Raw genomic sequence first — 13,879 nt, 5'->3', positions numbered from 1 at the left:
CCCCCCTCTCCCCATCTTTTCCTTGTGGGACCTGTGGTATGTCCCAGTTATCCAGTGTGTAAAGTGGGGGGGAAGTGTTGCAAGGGGTCGCAGACTAGCAATAAATAAATAAATAAAAAATCAAGCTAGGTCCCTGAGGGGTGCCCCTTAAGCACTGTTTTACCAAAGAGACTGCTCTCAGATTCTGATAGCAGCTCTCCTTATTTCAGACCACTTTATGCACTGCTGTCATGTGAGAGTGTCACTCATCATTGCTTTTCCACTCACTGCACGATACCAGTAAAAGGCAAAGTACCTCTATCTGGGGAAGGGGGAGGGATCCATCATATGCTTTTATAGGATCCCTAAATTAATAACCCTTTTTCACTTCTCTTTGATCAGCAGATAAAAGATAAAGGGTCATTCTTTCAGCTTGTAACTTCAGTGATGGCCATGGAGTTACACCACCGAGAGATATGGCCAGGGGCGGCTCTAGGCACCAGCAAAGCAAGCACCTGCTTAGGGCAGCCCATTTGCAGGGGTGGCATGAGAGCTGAGAAGCAACAGGGGGCTCTGGGAGCTGTAGTTCCTTGGTTAGCTCCCTGCCTATAGAGCCAGCCCTGGAGCAGGGAAAGAACTACATTTCCCAGCATTCCCTTGGCCACTACCAACTGGAAAGGAAGGAGGGGGACCTCATGCGGCAGCGCGCTGTGAGTGCTGTGAATGGTAGGGAGACCATATTTTAACACTCAAAAAACAGGACACTCCAGAGGAAGGGAAGCCCCCCCTGCCCCCATCCAACCCCCCTACTCCCTGCCCCTGACTGCCCCCCCGGAACCCCCTACCCCTTCCCCAACCCTCAGCCCCCTTACCGTGCCACTCAGACCAGCGTGTCTGGCTCCGCGCAGCTCCAGACACAGTGACATTAGCACAGTTACCAGTGACCCAGGGCTGCGGCAGAAGGAGGGAGCAGGTGTGTGTGGGGGGAGAGCCCAGGGCTGGGGCGGCAGGAGGTGTGTGGGGAGGGAAGCCCAGCACTGGGGCAGCAGGGGCAGGGGGCAGGGGAGGGCACTGGTGGGGGGGGAAAGGGGGAAGATCAGTTCTGGGGCGGCAGGGGGTGTGGGGGGGACAGCCCAGGGCTGGGGCAGCAAGAGGGTGTGGAGGGGAGCCCAGGGCTGGGGTGGAGGTCAGCCAAAATTCTTTTTGCTTGTGGCAGCAAAAAACCTAGAGCCGGCCCTGGATTTGGCCCACTAAGCAAGAGAGGCATTTTCAGAAGCGCACAGTTACGTCCTTCCTCTAGGCTTTGTGCAGCCTGGCTGCTTTTTTTGCTCCTATTTGTTCTGTTGATACGTTTATGCTGCCTGCCAACAAACAAATACAAATGCTAATGTTACATTAAAGGTGAGATTTTAATCAGACAGTTCAAGTCAGGAAATGCAAAATTAAGGTTTCCATGGCAACAGCATCTCGGCCACACTGCACAGTCTGCTCACAGTTATGCTACTGTAAACCCAGAGTAATTACACTAACTACAGGGGATTTACACTGATGTAATAGAGCAGAATTTGACCCAATGTACAAATTAAGGTTTAAGTCTAAACAACTTGTACAAATCAAAAATTAGAAGCAAGAGGCTACACCGTTGTACTAGTCAGTCTACGCTGCATTCCTGCATTTCTGTAGAGCTTGTCTGTCCCTCCCTTGCACAGACTTAAACTGAGGTTCATTTCATCCACTTGCCTCTGGGTGAATAGCAACACTACCGCTAAAAACTAAGCAAGTTTAGGGAAATAAGTGACTTCTACCTGGAGCGTCTCTTCTCCCTGCCTCATAACGCAGGAACAAGGCATTATAATGTAGCAACTTCAAAACAAATACAAGGAAATACTTTTTCACTCAATGCACAGTTGGGCTGTGGAACCCACTGCCACTTTATGTCAGAGGCCAAAGTCTTAGCAAGATTCAAAACAGGGCTGGACATTTACATGGATATCAAGAATATTCTGAATTACAGTAGTGCAAACATACATCTTGGAAGAGATAGTAAACCTCATGTGTCAGGGCTTAAACCCACCTCTATTAGGGATTAACAGGTTTCATACCCCTTCCTCTGAAGTATTTGGATCTAACAAGTCAGGGACAAGATACTGGACTAGATGGATATATAGACACAGAGTGTAATTACCTATGTAGAAATTTGACCAAGACACTAGGGGAAATACCCCTACCCTTGTAAAATGTTCCTTGAGACCTTTAGTAACCAAACTTGGTCAGGACCTTGGTCTTACATCCACCCTTCTGCTGTGGTATTGGCTCATCGCTGAACTGGAGAGAAGAGTCCCATACCACTGCCTGCAGCACCTGTGTCTTCCATCCAAACACCGGCCCAGTCCAATGCTCCTTAGCTTGTGAGAGTTGTTTGGATCACAGCAAAATGGCTCCAGTTTTACCAGGAGGCAGAGCCACAGTTGTTTTAGGAAAAGTAACTGTGAATTCCCTGACTTGTCTGCCATTAAATTCTAGTTCACAGCTGAGCTATTGGACTAGAAGAAGGAATCATTGGGTGATGTTCTGTGGCCTGTGCTGTGCAGGAAGTCAGACTAGAACAGAGGTCCCCAAACTGTGGGGCACGCCTGCCTAGAGGGGGGTGGAGGAACATTTAGGGGGTTGCAGCTGGGGCCCAGGCCAAGTCCCACGGGGAGCTGGCAAGGAGTGCCACCCAGCTCCGCTCCTGGCTCTGGCTCTGGCTGCTGACCCCAGCTGCCAACCCCCAACCTGGCTACCAGCCTTGGCCAATGCTCCACTCCCATCCCCACCCCCAGCCGTGGCCCCAGCCTTGGCCCCCTTACCTCTGTCCATATGCTCCCTTCCCAAAGCTGTGGCCTCGCTCCCAGCTCCCAGCGGGGCCTGTGGCAAAAGGGGGGGGGGCGTGAGGTAAAAAGTTTGGGGACTACTGGACTAGAGGATCATAATGGTCCCTTCTGGCCTTAAAATTAACTTAATGGAGCTGTCAGAATTTACATCCACTGAGGATTTGCTCCTATAAATCTTTGAGAAAGCAGGTATTTCATTCTGGAGGCAGAAGGATTGTAGGAGACACTGGTTCAGATCCTGCAGCCAGGGGCAGGACGGGGGATGAGTTTCCAAATAGATTTACATATAAACCCACTCCTCTAAATCTGCCTTGAAATGCTGGCAGAAATTCTCAGTCTATCTATGATTATATTCAATACAGACAAGAAGGAATTTAAACCTGCAGATTCAAGTTCAGGACAATTCTGGTCCTTCAACTGGAAAGAAAAGAAGCTAAAGGCACCGAGTCAGGACTCAGTCATTTCAGTTTTGATATGAAATAAAAGCGCCTTTGATATGTGAGGGTGCTGCACTCTGCCTCTGCCCCTCCTAGCCTCCGGGGGGAGTCACAGAAGAAACCATATTCTCATCAGGACTTTCAGGTGTGTGGGTGTTTCCAGGAATAAACAATACCAACTAACCACAGAGCACCTACAAAGCTGCTTCAGAAACAGCCCCAACCCCTTTACTATGTGACGTTCTCCTCCGGGTTTCACTTTATCACTCTGTTAGGGGAGCAGGTTGGTCAGAGTTTGTTGTTATTTTGTGGGACTGAACTGATAGGAAACGACCAAAGCTTGATGTCCTTTACAGGGCACTGCAGGTAACAGCTGAAGCTGGAGTCTATTATTTTAGCTGCCTTCGCAGTCACATTTCAGGTGGGTTTGCAGGTTAGATTCAAGCTGCTTTGGTGGAACTCTTTGAAGGACTATGACTGGACTAGCAGAGGGCTGCAGGGCTGGATTGAGGGGCATCGGCACAGCTGAGTGAGGCGCAGAGATGGAATAACGGGCGAAGGGCTGCAGGTGAAGATTCAGGAACATTGGCAGAGCTGTGTGGAGAGCCCAGAACGGGAATAGCTGCAGGGCTGCAGGTCAGGATTGTTGTCGAAGAAGTTTGTACAGCATCTGCCCACACAAAAAATGTCTCTATCCAATGCTTTTGTTAGTTCACTTTTATGACCACACCCAACAAACCCATCAAATTCATCTAGTTTTTTACTTAGGGGGGAAAAGAGTTTAAAGATGAAAAAAAATGTTATTTATTAAGATCAAAGGTGGAAAAAACTATCAGTAATGGTAAGTCTCTGATGCAAATCATCAAGAAACAGGAAATTTCCTATTAAGCCTGATGCTCCAACTCTATTAGTGTCTGTAGGGGAGTTAAAGGTTCTTTAAATAGACATATCATGGTGAGTAATGCACAATGCACTGTACTGTAAATGCAGCCTTCTTGCCAAAGGCCAGAACCATTCATTTCATTGATGGGACATTGTGTGTGTTCTGTGCAGTCAGGTGAGAGTATCAATAGTGCAGAGACCAGCACCCTTGATTGATGAGACTTTTCGCATGTATCTATTTAAGTCCAGATTACTTGGTGGCATCATCACTCATTGGGGTCTCAAGGCCCAGGACTCTGGGATGCTGAGGTTGACACAATAGGCCAGATCCTCAGAAGTCAGTGGAACTCTACGCCAATTTACACTAACTGAGGATCTGACAAAATAACCACCTGTCAATATTCAGGCTATATTAAGTAGTAATTTTACTCTCAAAAATTATTTTCTATCTATACTTCGATAGTTACAACCTATCTTCCCAAATCCTGCAGCTGCACTGTACATTGAACTAGTTATTATGATACGTTCTGTTGGCAGGAAAGGCTTAAGCCTGAGCAAAACCACTTCAAACGGAGCTGATCACTGACTGTGCATCTCTCAGACAATGTCTGATGATACTGTAATAAATAGACAGTGGATCTAAAGTAACCCACATTAAAAACCACAATGGAGAACCCATACTTCAGCTACGAGAACAGACAAGAGCTGGCTTGAGATTGACAACGTGACAAGTCTGCATTCCATTTCAAAGACATGATATTGGTGTTGACTCTTTGCTGTAGAGCTATGGTAAAACCATGCAACTCCACAGAACATGTGCCCTCTGAGGCCTCTTAGGACTATTCAGTGCATGTGATTATACTGCTGTCAGGACTGTACTGTTGTCTGAAGAGATGCTGTCAGAGGAAATCATCACTACCCTCTCTCTGAGATTGGCTCCTCCCTTGGCTTCAGAAACAGTCAGCTCTGGTGTTCTTCCTCCCTCTCCAACTGCTTCATCAGTATCTACACTGGGGGATCTTCCTCCTCTCTTTTGTTCTCTCTTGGTGACCTTCAGGCCTCAGTCCTTGGCCCTCTTCTTTTCTCCCCTCTGCACTACCCAGAGGTAACCTCATGCCGTCTCCTGGCTTCAGTTACTACCTTTAGCAGAGAGGGCTCTTAGGTCTAGCTCAGCACCCTCCCCTCCCCCTCTTCATCCAGACTCTTCTTGGATAATGCACATGCCACCAGCTCAAGTTCAACCCCATGAAATCCAAACTCCTCCCATTTCCTGACAGACCTTTCCCGCTTCTTCCCCATTCCCTAGCCCAGCTGCCAACTCCTCCAATCTCTGCATTGTCTTATGCATCACAATCAACTGCCCACTCCCACCCTTCCTGTTTCCCCACATTCATGCTGTCAATAAATCCTCTCAACTTTCCCCTCTGCCCAATCTCCAAATTCCATCCATCCTCTTCCATCCAACTTATCCAGGCCCTGATCCTCTCTCACCTTGATGTCTACACCCTCCTCCTCGCTGGCCTCCCAGACGTACAGCTCTCCTCACCTCCTCTGTAAAAGAGCCCAAGCTCCTCCAGTGTATCAGATATGCCAGTCTCTGGTTGAGAAAAGACAAAGGCATCTCCATTCTCTGGAGTGCAGAATCAAGAGAAAACATAAGTCCATCCTTAATCATTTTGTGTTTTGGTTCCCAGGCCTTTTGTTTATAGGACAGGGTTTTTTTACAAGAAAAAAAAAAAAGTTCCAAAGCCCAGCAGACTCACTGCCTCTGAGCTCTCTGGTCTATCACCCTTGCTGTGAACCCCCTGGCTGGTCTCTGAGCTCCCAGGCCTCTCCCAGAAAAGATCAGCAGGTTCCATAGCTCCTAAATGGCAGGTCAACAATGTCCACCTGCCAAACGAATCCAGTTGTTTAACCCTGGTTGTCCTGGACAAACCCCTACAGTAAACGCAAGGGTGGCAGGGTTTCTGTCTGTGTGTCAGTGTGGGGTGGGATGCTGTTGACCCGGAAGGGTTCCTCCCTTGGCCCCCGCCCCCACAGGGTCACTACATCCCACCACACCCTTCAATTCACCCAAAGCATTTCCACAAAATCATCTGCCTTGCCTGCCTCTGTGTCCATGTCTGGCTCCTCTTCAAGTCCCCTGGGCTTCTGCATCAAATTCAAGCTCCTTTTCCTTCATGAACAAGGCTCAGTACAACTTAGATCTTCCCTAACTCTCCTTCCACCCTGGTCTCTTAATGTGTCTCCAATCAACCACCCCCTTCCTGTCCCTCTCCCACTCTCTGAGATAATCATGTTACCTGCTCACATGCATTAGTGGTTTCTAGATTAATGGTAATCACTCGGGAAATAGGCCTGAACAGCAGTGGGGGAAGCTCAGTGAAAACCTCTGCTCAATGCACTGGGGAGGTCTAAAAAGCAAACAAAATGTTCAAACGTATAAGAGATGGAATGGAAAATATTATAAAACAATGGTATGTCCTCCTATGCAGTACTGTGCTCAGTTCTGGTCCCCTGCAGATACAGCAGAATTAGAAATGGGACAGAGGCAGATGGCAAAAATCATTAGAGAATTATGTGTGAAGAAAGACTGGGGCTGTTTACTTCAAAGCAGATGAGCAAGATGGAATATAATAGAGGTACCTGTATACAAAATAACAAATGGTATAGTTAAAGCACATTGAGTGTTTCTATTTACCTTCTCTCATATTACTAGCGCAAGGAGCATTCAATTAAATTACATTTAAAACTAATAAGAAGAAACATTTGTTAATATAACACAGTTTACCCATGGAACTCATTGCCACGGGATATTATTTGTGGCCAAGGACTCAGGACTAGACCTTTTTATGGGTACTGAGAACATCCACAATAACATTGGGCAGGATAAAAAAAATTACAAGTGAGATAAACTGTCATGCTTCCAAGCCTAAACTACCCCTCACTGGCAAAGATTAGGAAGAAACTGCCTCTAGGATAATCCATAATTGTGCATTATGGGATTTCTTGCATCTTCTTCTGAAGCAGTTAGTACCAGACACTGTCAGGATGGTGGACTAGATGGACCACTGGACTGATCTATTATGGCAGTTCTTATGCTCCCTGCTCTTTTCTCTATGCAAATCTGACACCTGGACCCCACTCACTGGCCTGATCTGGCCTGCCTCCGCCTCTCCTCCCTTCAATAGGCCCCCAACTTTTCCCAGGAGGTCTATAAACCCTGATTCTACTAGCCAAGAGGTGTTAAAGTAACCACAAAAACACATACCAAAGTCATGGGCCTAACAAAACACATGCTGGCCTCTCTGCTCAGTCTGCTGTTAGTTACAACGGTTACTCCCTTTTGGCTGTCATTCTGGATTTTAATTATTTTGGGTTATCCATTTGGCCAGCTAGAAGCCCCAGCACTTCTGTGGGCCCCGAGAGTTCTGCATGTGAGATGCTGTTGGCTTATGAGAGAAGTAGCCAACCCTGAACCTGACCCGGAAGGGTCAGTGAGGAAGAGGAGAGATGGGGCCATTGTCCGAGCAAAAAGAAAAATCTTTCAACCATGAGATGGGCTAGAAATTGGTGGGGGAGACAGCTGCCAAGCTTGGAAAACTAAAGAACTTGGGTCCAAAGGTAAGTAAAAAATAGAAGTCCCCCCCCCTTCACTACACATTCTCTCCTCTGAGGTCTGAGCGGGCCTCATTGTTTAAGAGCAGGATTAAGGCCCTGATTCTAACAGGGAGAGAGCACCTCCTGGGGGCAGTTGTTAAAAGAGGTCCTTTAGAATGGAAGCCCTTCAAGGACCAAACTTTTCTTGTCTGTGGAGTGCTGAGTGCACTGTTTTTTTAGTAATGGAGATAGCCTATCTCCTAGAACTGGAAGGGACCCTGAAGAGTCATTGAGTCCAGCCCCCTGCCTTCACTAGCAGGACCAAGTACTGATTTTGCCTCCTCAAGGATTGGGCTCACAACTATGGGTTTAGCAGGTTAATGCTCAAACCATTGAGTTATCCCTCTCCCCTCTAATGCCCCCTGATTAATATTTCCTCTCTGACAGTAAGTCCAGGCTTGAAGACTATGCTTCATTTTTACTCCATTCTGAGCTCTGCTGTGGAGATTATCTTCACGCATCAGCACTGCGAGGAGAGCCAATGAACGGAAGGCACAGCTGCTCAATCTGTTTCCTCAATGTTTGCTTTGGCTCTCAGCACAGGAAGCCTAGTGTCATGAAAAGGCAGAAGAAGGAGCCTCTCCACCTCCAAAGAGCTAATCAGTCAGGAGCAGGCAGAGTTGGGGTGGAGGAGAGGTGGGGAAGTGGAAGAGGGAACAGAGACACTGGCTGGCAAGGATATGCTGTCACAGAGGGACGCTCCCCACATCTGCAGCTGGGCTTAAACAGGATGGATAGAGCAAGTGAGCTGTGTGAGCAATGAAAGCAAAAGCTGACATGAATTGTGTTGGGAAGACTTTTTGTGCCTTCGTTCTGCTCACCATCGCTGTGGCCATGGTACCAATGGGTAAGTTGGACTTCTCTTTGGGACCAAGCAGCTGCTATGGATAGAGGCAAGGGGAATGTGCTAGGATGTTTCCTTCATGTAATTGCTGTACTTATCAGTGCTGCTTTCATTAAAGGACACAGTCAATTATGTATTGTTACTGGCATGTTAGACCTGCTCTTCATCCACTACATCTGCCTGTGATCACCAGGCCTGTTGTCGCTAGGCATGTGCCATGTATCTGGTTTACTTAGCAACTGGGACTGATTCACAGTTAACAACATTATCAGCTGCCAGAAGACTCTTTCCTGTGTCTTTAAATTCCTGTCATCTGGGGAGGCTGATTTATTTAACAGACTATAGATCACACAGGGAATGGTGTGTGCAGCCCCATCTGTGAACCCAGAGTCTTAGCCGTGTGTGTGTGTCTCTCTCTCTCTCTCTTCTGGGTTTTGTTAGGAAGGCTGGCGATAGTTCCCCTGGGGTAGGGAGGAGGTCATACGTTTCATTCTGAGACCTGGTGGGAGATCCTATTAGGGAGTGACAAGCAGCCCTGAGGATCCATTCTGAGAGCTGGTGGGAGTTTTACCATAAGGAACACCTGTCAGAGTTTGATCAAAAACAGCTTCTGTAGTGAAATCAGTATCATCTAAGGCTATGCTCCCTAACCTTTTAGGGCAGCTGTCTCAGTTTTATTAGCCTTTTAGCTGCTCCAGCTACTGTCCACCAGCTCCAATTCACCTGTATTTGTAGCGCTCATGATCTTCCAAGCCCTACTCTTGTGAGTGTAAGGCACATCCCGTGGGCTCACCACAGAAGCTCATCACTAAAGCAGGGAGAGGCAGTCTCATGCACCAGTCACAAAACCCTGAAGTGTTAATGCTAAGTACACATACTGGCAATGAGGAACTGGTCTAATGTGCTGAGCTGTTCAAACACAGGCTTCAAAGATAGGTCTCACTTCTCTAGTGCCTTCCACCAGAGGAGTTTAAAACATTTACAACTGTTGTTTAATTCAGCCTCAGCACCCCTGAGAGGTAGGCTAGTACCTTGTCCCCATTTTACAGATGGAAATACTGAGACACAGGAGCATTAAACAGCTCGCCTAAGGTATAACAGTGATCTCATGGCAGAGTCAGGAGCAAAACCCCAGGATCTTAAATACAGCCTGTCAAGAAATGAGGGTTTTTTTCTAGGAAAATTTTGACATAAAAGAAAAAAATTCATTTTTTTCATTAAAAACCTGAAAATCTCTCAGCCACAACCCAAACCTTCTCAGCCAGAAGGTCTTTGAATTTTATTTTATTTATTTTATTTTTTTGTGTGTGACAAAAAGATTAAATTTTCTATGGAAGGCAGATAAGTTTTCACAAAAACAATTGTTTAATCAAAACCCAAATTTTCCACAGAAAAACAGGAGACAGAAAATTTCCCAGCAGTGCCTACACTTGAGTGCTCTGTCCACCAGACCACGCTGCTTCCCTCCCTGCATAAGGTTGAAGGCAGGAGGCTGCCTCAAAGCATGTAGTAAAACCAAGGCAACTCCTCTCCAGTTCCTCCATTCTGGCCTCCACTCCCTCACAGGCCACAGGCTTAGTGGCATAGGTGGGCCCAGTGCATGTACACCCATCATGGACACATCTGTCCCCACGGAGTACCAAAATTATTGGGAGCCCAGTGTCCCAGACAGTTTCTGGGGGCCAGGAGTGGCTGTAAAAATGAAATGATGACATTTGAAAAATTGGGCACTTTACAGGCTCAGCCAGTCCTTAACTACATGAACCTTTTCCTTAAATTTCCTACTGCTGCACTATCAACTGTGCTGCTGCACTAGCTTTAGTGACATGGGAAGCACTAGCTTAGACAAGGTGCAGATGATTTAAAAGCTATGGTGTCTAGTCCTTCTCTGAGCTGTGTTAGATCAGTGGTTTTCAAACTGCGGGTTACGGGTCACGGAATGGAAGACACTGGGTCGCAGCGGCTCTGGTCAGTACCGCTGACCAGGCCATTAAAAGTCCTGTCGGTGGTGCTACCCAGCTAAGGCATCTAGTTCCTACCTGTTCTGACACTGCGCTGCACCCTGGAAGTGGCCAGCAGCAGGTCCAGCTCCTAGGCGCGGGGGCTCCAGGGTTCCCAGACAATGGGAGCTGGGGGGGGGGCGGTGTCTGCGGGCAAGAGCCACGCGGAGCCGCTTGTGTACCTCCGCCTAGGAGCCGGACTCGCTGCTGGCCCCTTCCGGGGCACAACACGGTCCGCGGTGCCAGAACAGGCTGGAAACCTACCTTAGCACCCCTGCTGCGCCACTGACTGGGAGCCACCTGAGGTAAGCCTGCACCCTAACCCCCTGCCCCAGCCCAAAGCCCCTCCCACACCGCTCATCTCAGCCCCACCCACACCTCGGTTCCATTGGGTTGCGGGCATCAATAATTTTCTTCAACTGAGTTGCCAGAAAAAAAGTTGAAAACCACTGTGTTAGATGACACGTCATTTAAAATGCTGGTGGCCAGGGGAGCTGAAACAATTTGTATAGTGGGGGTGTTGAGAGCCATTGAGCCACCCTGTAAACCCTGTATAGGATGGAAACCATTTCCAGCCATTGGGTGCAGCCACCCCTCGTTCCAGCGCCTATGTTGGTGGCTGGTCTATACTAGTGATTGCACCATTGCAGGCACCAGAGCTGCAGTAGTGGGAAATTGTAAGAAAAGTGCCAGTGTAGAGACAGCCTCAGTAACTTTCCTTACTGGGTTAAGCAGTGGAACACCCCAAATGTCTGCATATGAACATCAAGGGATGAGTGAGCAGTGAGGGGAGGTGCTCCATGGGGAATTCTTTTAAGGCTGATGCAGCAAATTTCTATTCCTACTGGACCGCAGGAATTGGCATTCTGGATGAGACCAGTGGTCCATCTATGCTGTTGGCAGTGGCCTGTGACACTTGATTCAGAGGACGCTGCAAGAAACCATAATTGGCAGTTACGGGGCCTGATTCACCACTGAGTTACTCCAGCTTTACAGATCAAAATCAGTAGTGTCACACCAGTGTGAAAGTGGAATAAAACTGTACACTAGCATAAAAGTGGAGTAACTCAGGTGTGAATGGAGCTCCTGGAGCGACCTGCCCGTAGTGGGCATACATTTGCATACATAGCTTCTATCTGAACCTCGACTACAATGAGTGATCGTCTTTCCTTAATACAGACTGTGGATTCTTGTTCTTTGGTGTTTCCCTGCCCCCTCTAACACTTCCTACCTCCTGCAGTCATGCGATCCTCCCAGCCGCCTGCTCTCATTCATATTGGAACTCTACTCCTGGTTTAAGACTTCACAGAATGGAGGAAATATTTTGATAAACTGCCTTGGTCTTCATCCCACTCTTGCTTTAGTGCCCCCTTTCTTTATTGCACTGGCACCCTGCTGTTTATTTTAACACTGAAAATGTAACACATTAAAGGGGGGAAACCATTTGATTATTTTTCTTACCCAACCATTTAAATACTGTTCTGTATTTTTTAAAAATCATCTGAGACTTTTTCAGATGATTTCACCCCCCCCGCAAATTCTTTAAAGGCAGATTCTGTTTTAGAACTTCAGAGTTGACATTTACATCGTCCTGACCAAGGACTGTTGTGCTTGAATGAGTCTCATTTTGAAACCCCGGCAGCAGTAAGAAGGTTTGAAAATAGCATCCTGACCACATACAATATTGTATTTTCTTTAACTCTGACATACGAGTGTGGATAAGAACATAAGAACATAAGAACGGCCGTACCGGATCAGACCAAAGGTCCATCTAGCCCAGTATCTGTCTACCGACAGTGGCCAGTGCCAGGTGCCCCAGAGGGAGTGAATCTAACAGGCAATGATCAAGTGATCTCTCTCCTGCCATCCATCTCCATTCTCTGACAAACAGAGGCTAGGGACACCATTCTTACCCATTCTGGCTAATAGCCATTTATGGACTTAGCCACCATGAATTTATCCAGTCCCCTTTTAAACATTGTTATAGTCCTAGCCTTCACAACCTCCTCAGGTAAGGAGTTCCACAAGTTGACTGTGTGCTGCGTGAAAAAGAACTTCCTTTTATTTGTTTTAAACCTGCTGCCTATTAATTTCATTTGGTGACCCCTAGTTCTTGTGTTATGGGAATAAGTAAATAACTTTTCCTTATCCACTTTCTCAACATCACTCATGATTTTATATACCTCTATCATGTCCCGCCTTAGTCTTCTCTTTTCCAAGCTGAAGAGTCCTAGCCTCTTTAATCTTTCCTCGTATGGGACCCTCTCTAAACCCCTAATCATTTTAGTTGCCCTTTTCTGAACCTTTTCTAGTGCTAGAATATCTTTTTTGAGGTGAGGAGACCACATCTGTACACAGTATTCGTACACACTACTGAAAACTCCCCGCTGTTATTTTTTGTTTTTGAAGCCGTGATCATTCACATGTACAGGGAGACGCAGACCTTGCCTTATATAGTTTACAGTTTAGGGGCCAGATCCTCAGCTGGTGTAAACTTTTAACTCCATTGACTTTAATTCAGGGATGATGATTTACACCCATTGAGGACCAGCCCTATGTGTTGTGCAGAATGAATGATTCCAACCCGTGACACTATGCTGGCTGTCTGGATGCCAGACCCATGTTAAAGTGGGGCCACAATCCTTTTTTCTTTTAGGCTGTGTCTAGATTAAAACATAGCCAACCTTTCCGAGCCTAGACATGGCCTGAGGGTTGAGTTATGTGCTTCTTACATTGCTGAAGTATCACTGGAACACTCTGCCCAATAAGTGAGTTTTCAGGGAGGAGCTAAAGAGGAGCAGGAAGATTCTTTGGTGCCCAAGTAGAGAGAGGGAATTCCAGGCGTTTGGGGTGGCATGGAAGAAGGTGTAAAGACAAGAGGAGTGTTTAGGGGTGAGGCTTGGGCAGGTTAAAGGGAATGAGAAGGTAACAGGAAGAAATAAGAGCGGAGAGCTGGGCAGGTGCAGAGCTGTGTTTAGCCTGGAAGATGAAAACAAGGAGTTTGGATTTACATGTATTATTTAGCGTTGTCAGTGGGCTCAGCCTGGTACAGTACATATAGCTGAAGCCATTCCTTGGCCTGGAGAGTTTACAGCCCAACGATAAACACATCACAGACAGGCCACGACGAGGAAACCAGAGGTGGGGATGACTTTGTGGGGGATGACTTAGTACTTTATCAGTAATGACGAGAAGAAGCCATCT

General features: G+C 47.1%; 1 protein-coding gene across 2 annotated transcripts in view; it reads left to right on the top strand.

Annotated features, from left to right (window-relative positions):
* The first annotated feature begins 658 nt into the window (after nt 1-658).
* CD200R1 (CD200 receptor 1) overlaps nt 659-13,879 on the top strand; it is a 36,954-nt gene continuing 23,733 nt past the window's right edge. The window contains exons 1-2 of one of the 2 annotated variants that reach the window (XM_039542671.1): nt 7,576-7,795; nt 8,370-8,678. In XM_039542671.1, the coding sequence (XP_039398605.1) occupies nt 8,591-8,678 (88 nt within the window). In that variant the 5' untranslated portion in view covers nt 7,576-7,795; nt 8,370-8,590. Of the gene's footprint in view, nt 706-7,575; nt 7,796-8,369; nt 8,679-13,879 lie in introns of those variants that run through there. The other variant, XM_039542678.1, reaches the window with a different exon arrangement.

Source organism: Mauremys reevesii, linkage group 1 (assembly GCF_016161935.1).
Source record: "Mauremys reevesii isolate NIE-2019 linkage group 1, ASM1616193v1, whole genome shotgun sequence".
Taxonomy (NCBI): domain Eukaryota; kingdom Metazoa; phylum Chordata; order Testudines; family Geoemydidae; genus Mauremys; species Mauremys reevesii.
This window is presented reverse-complemented; position numbering and strand designations above follow the sequence as displayed.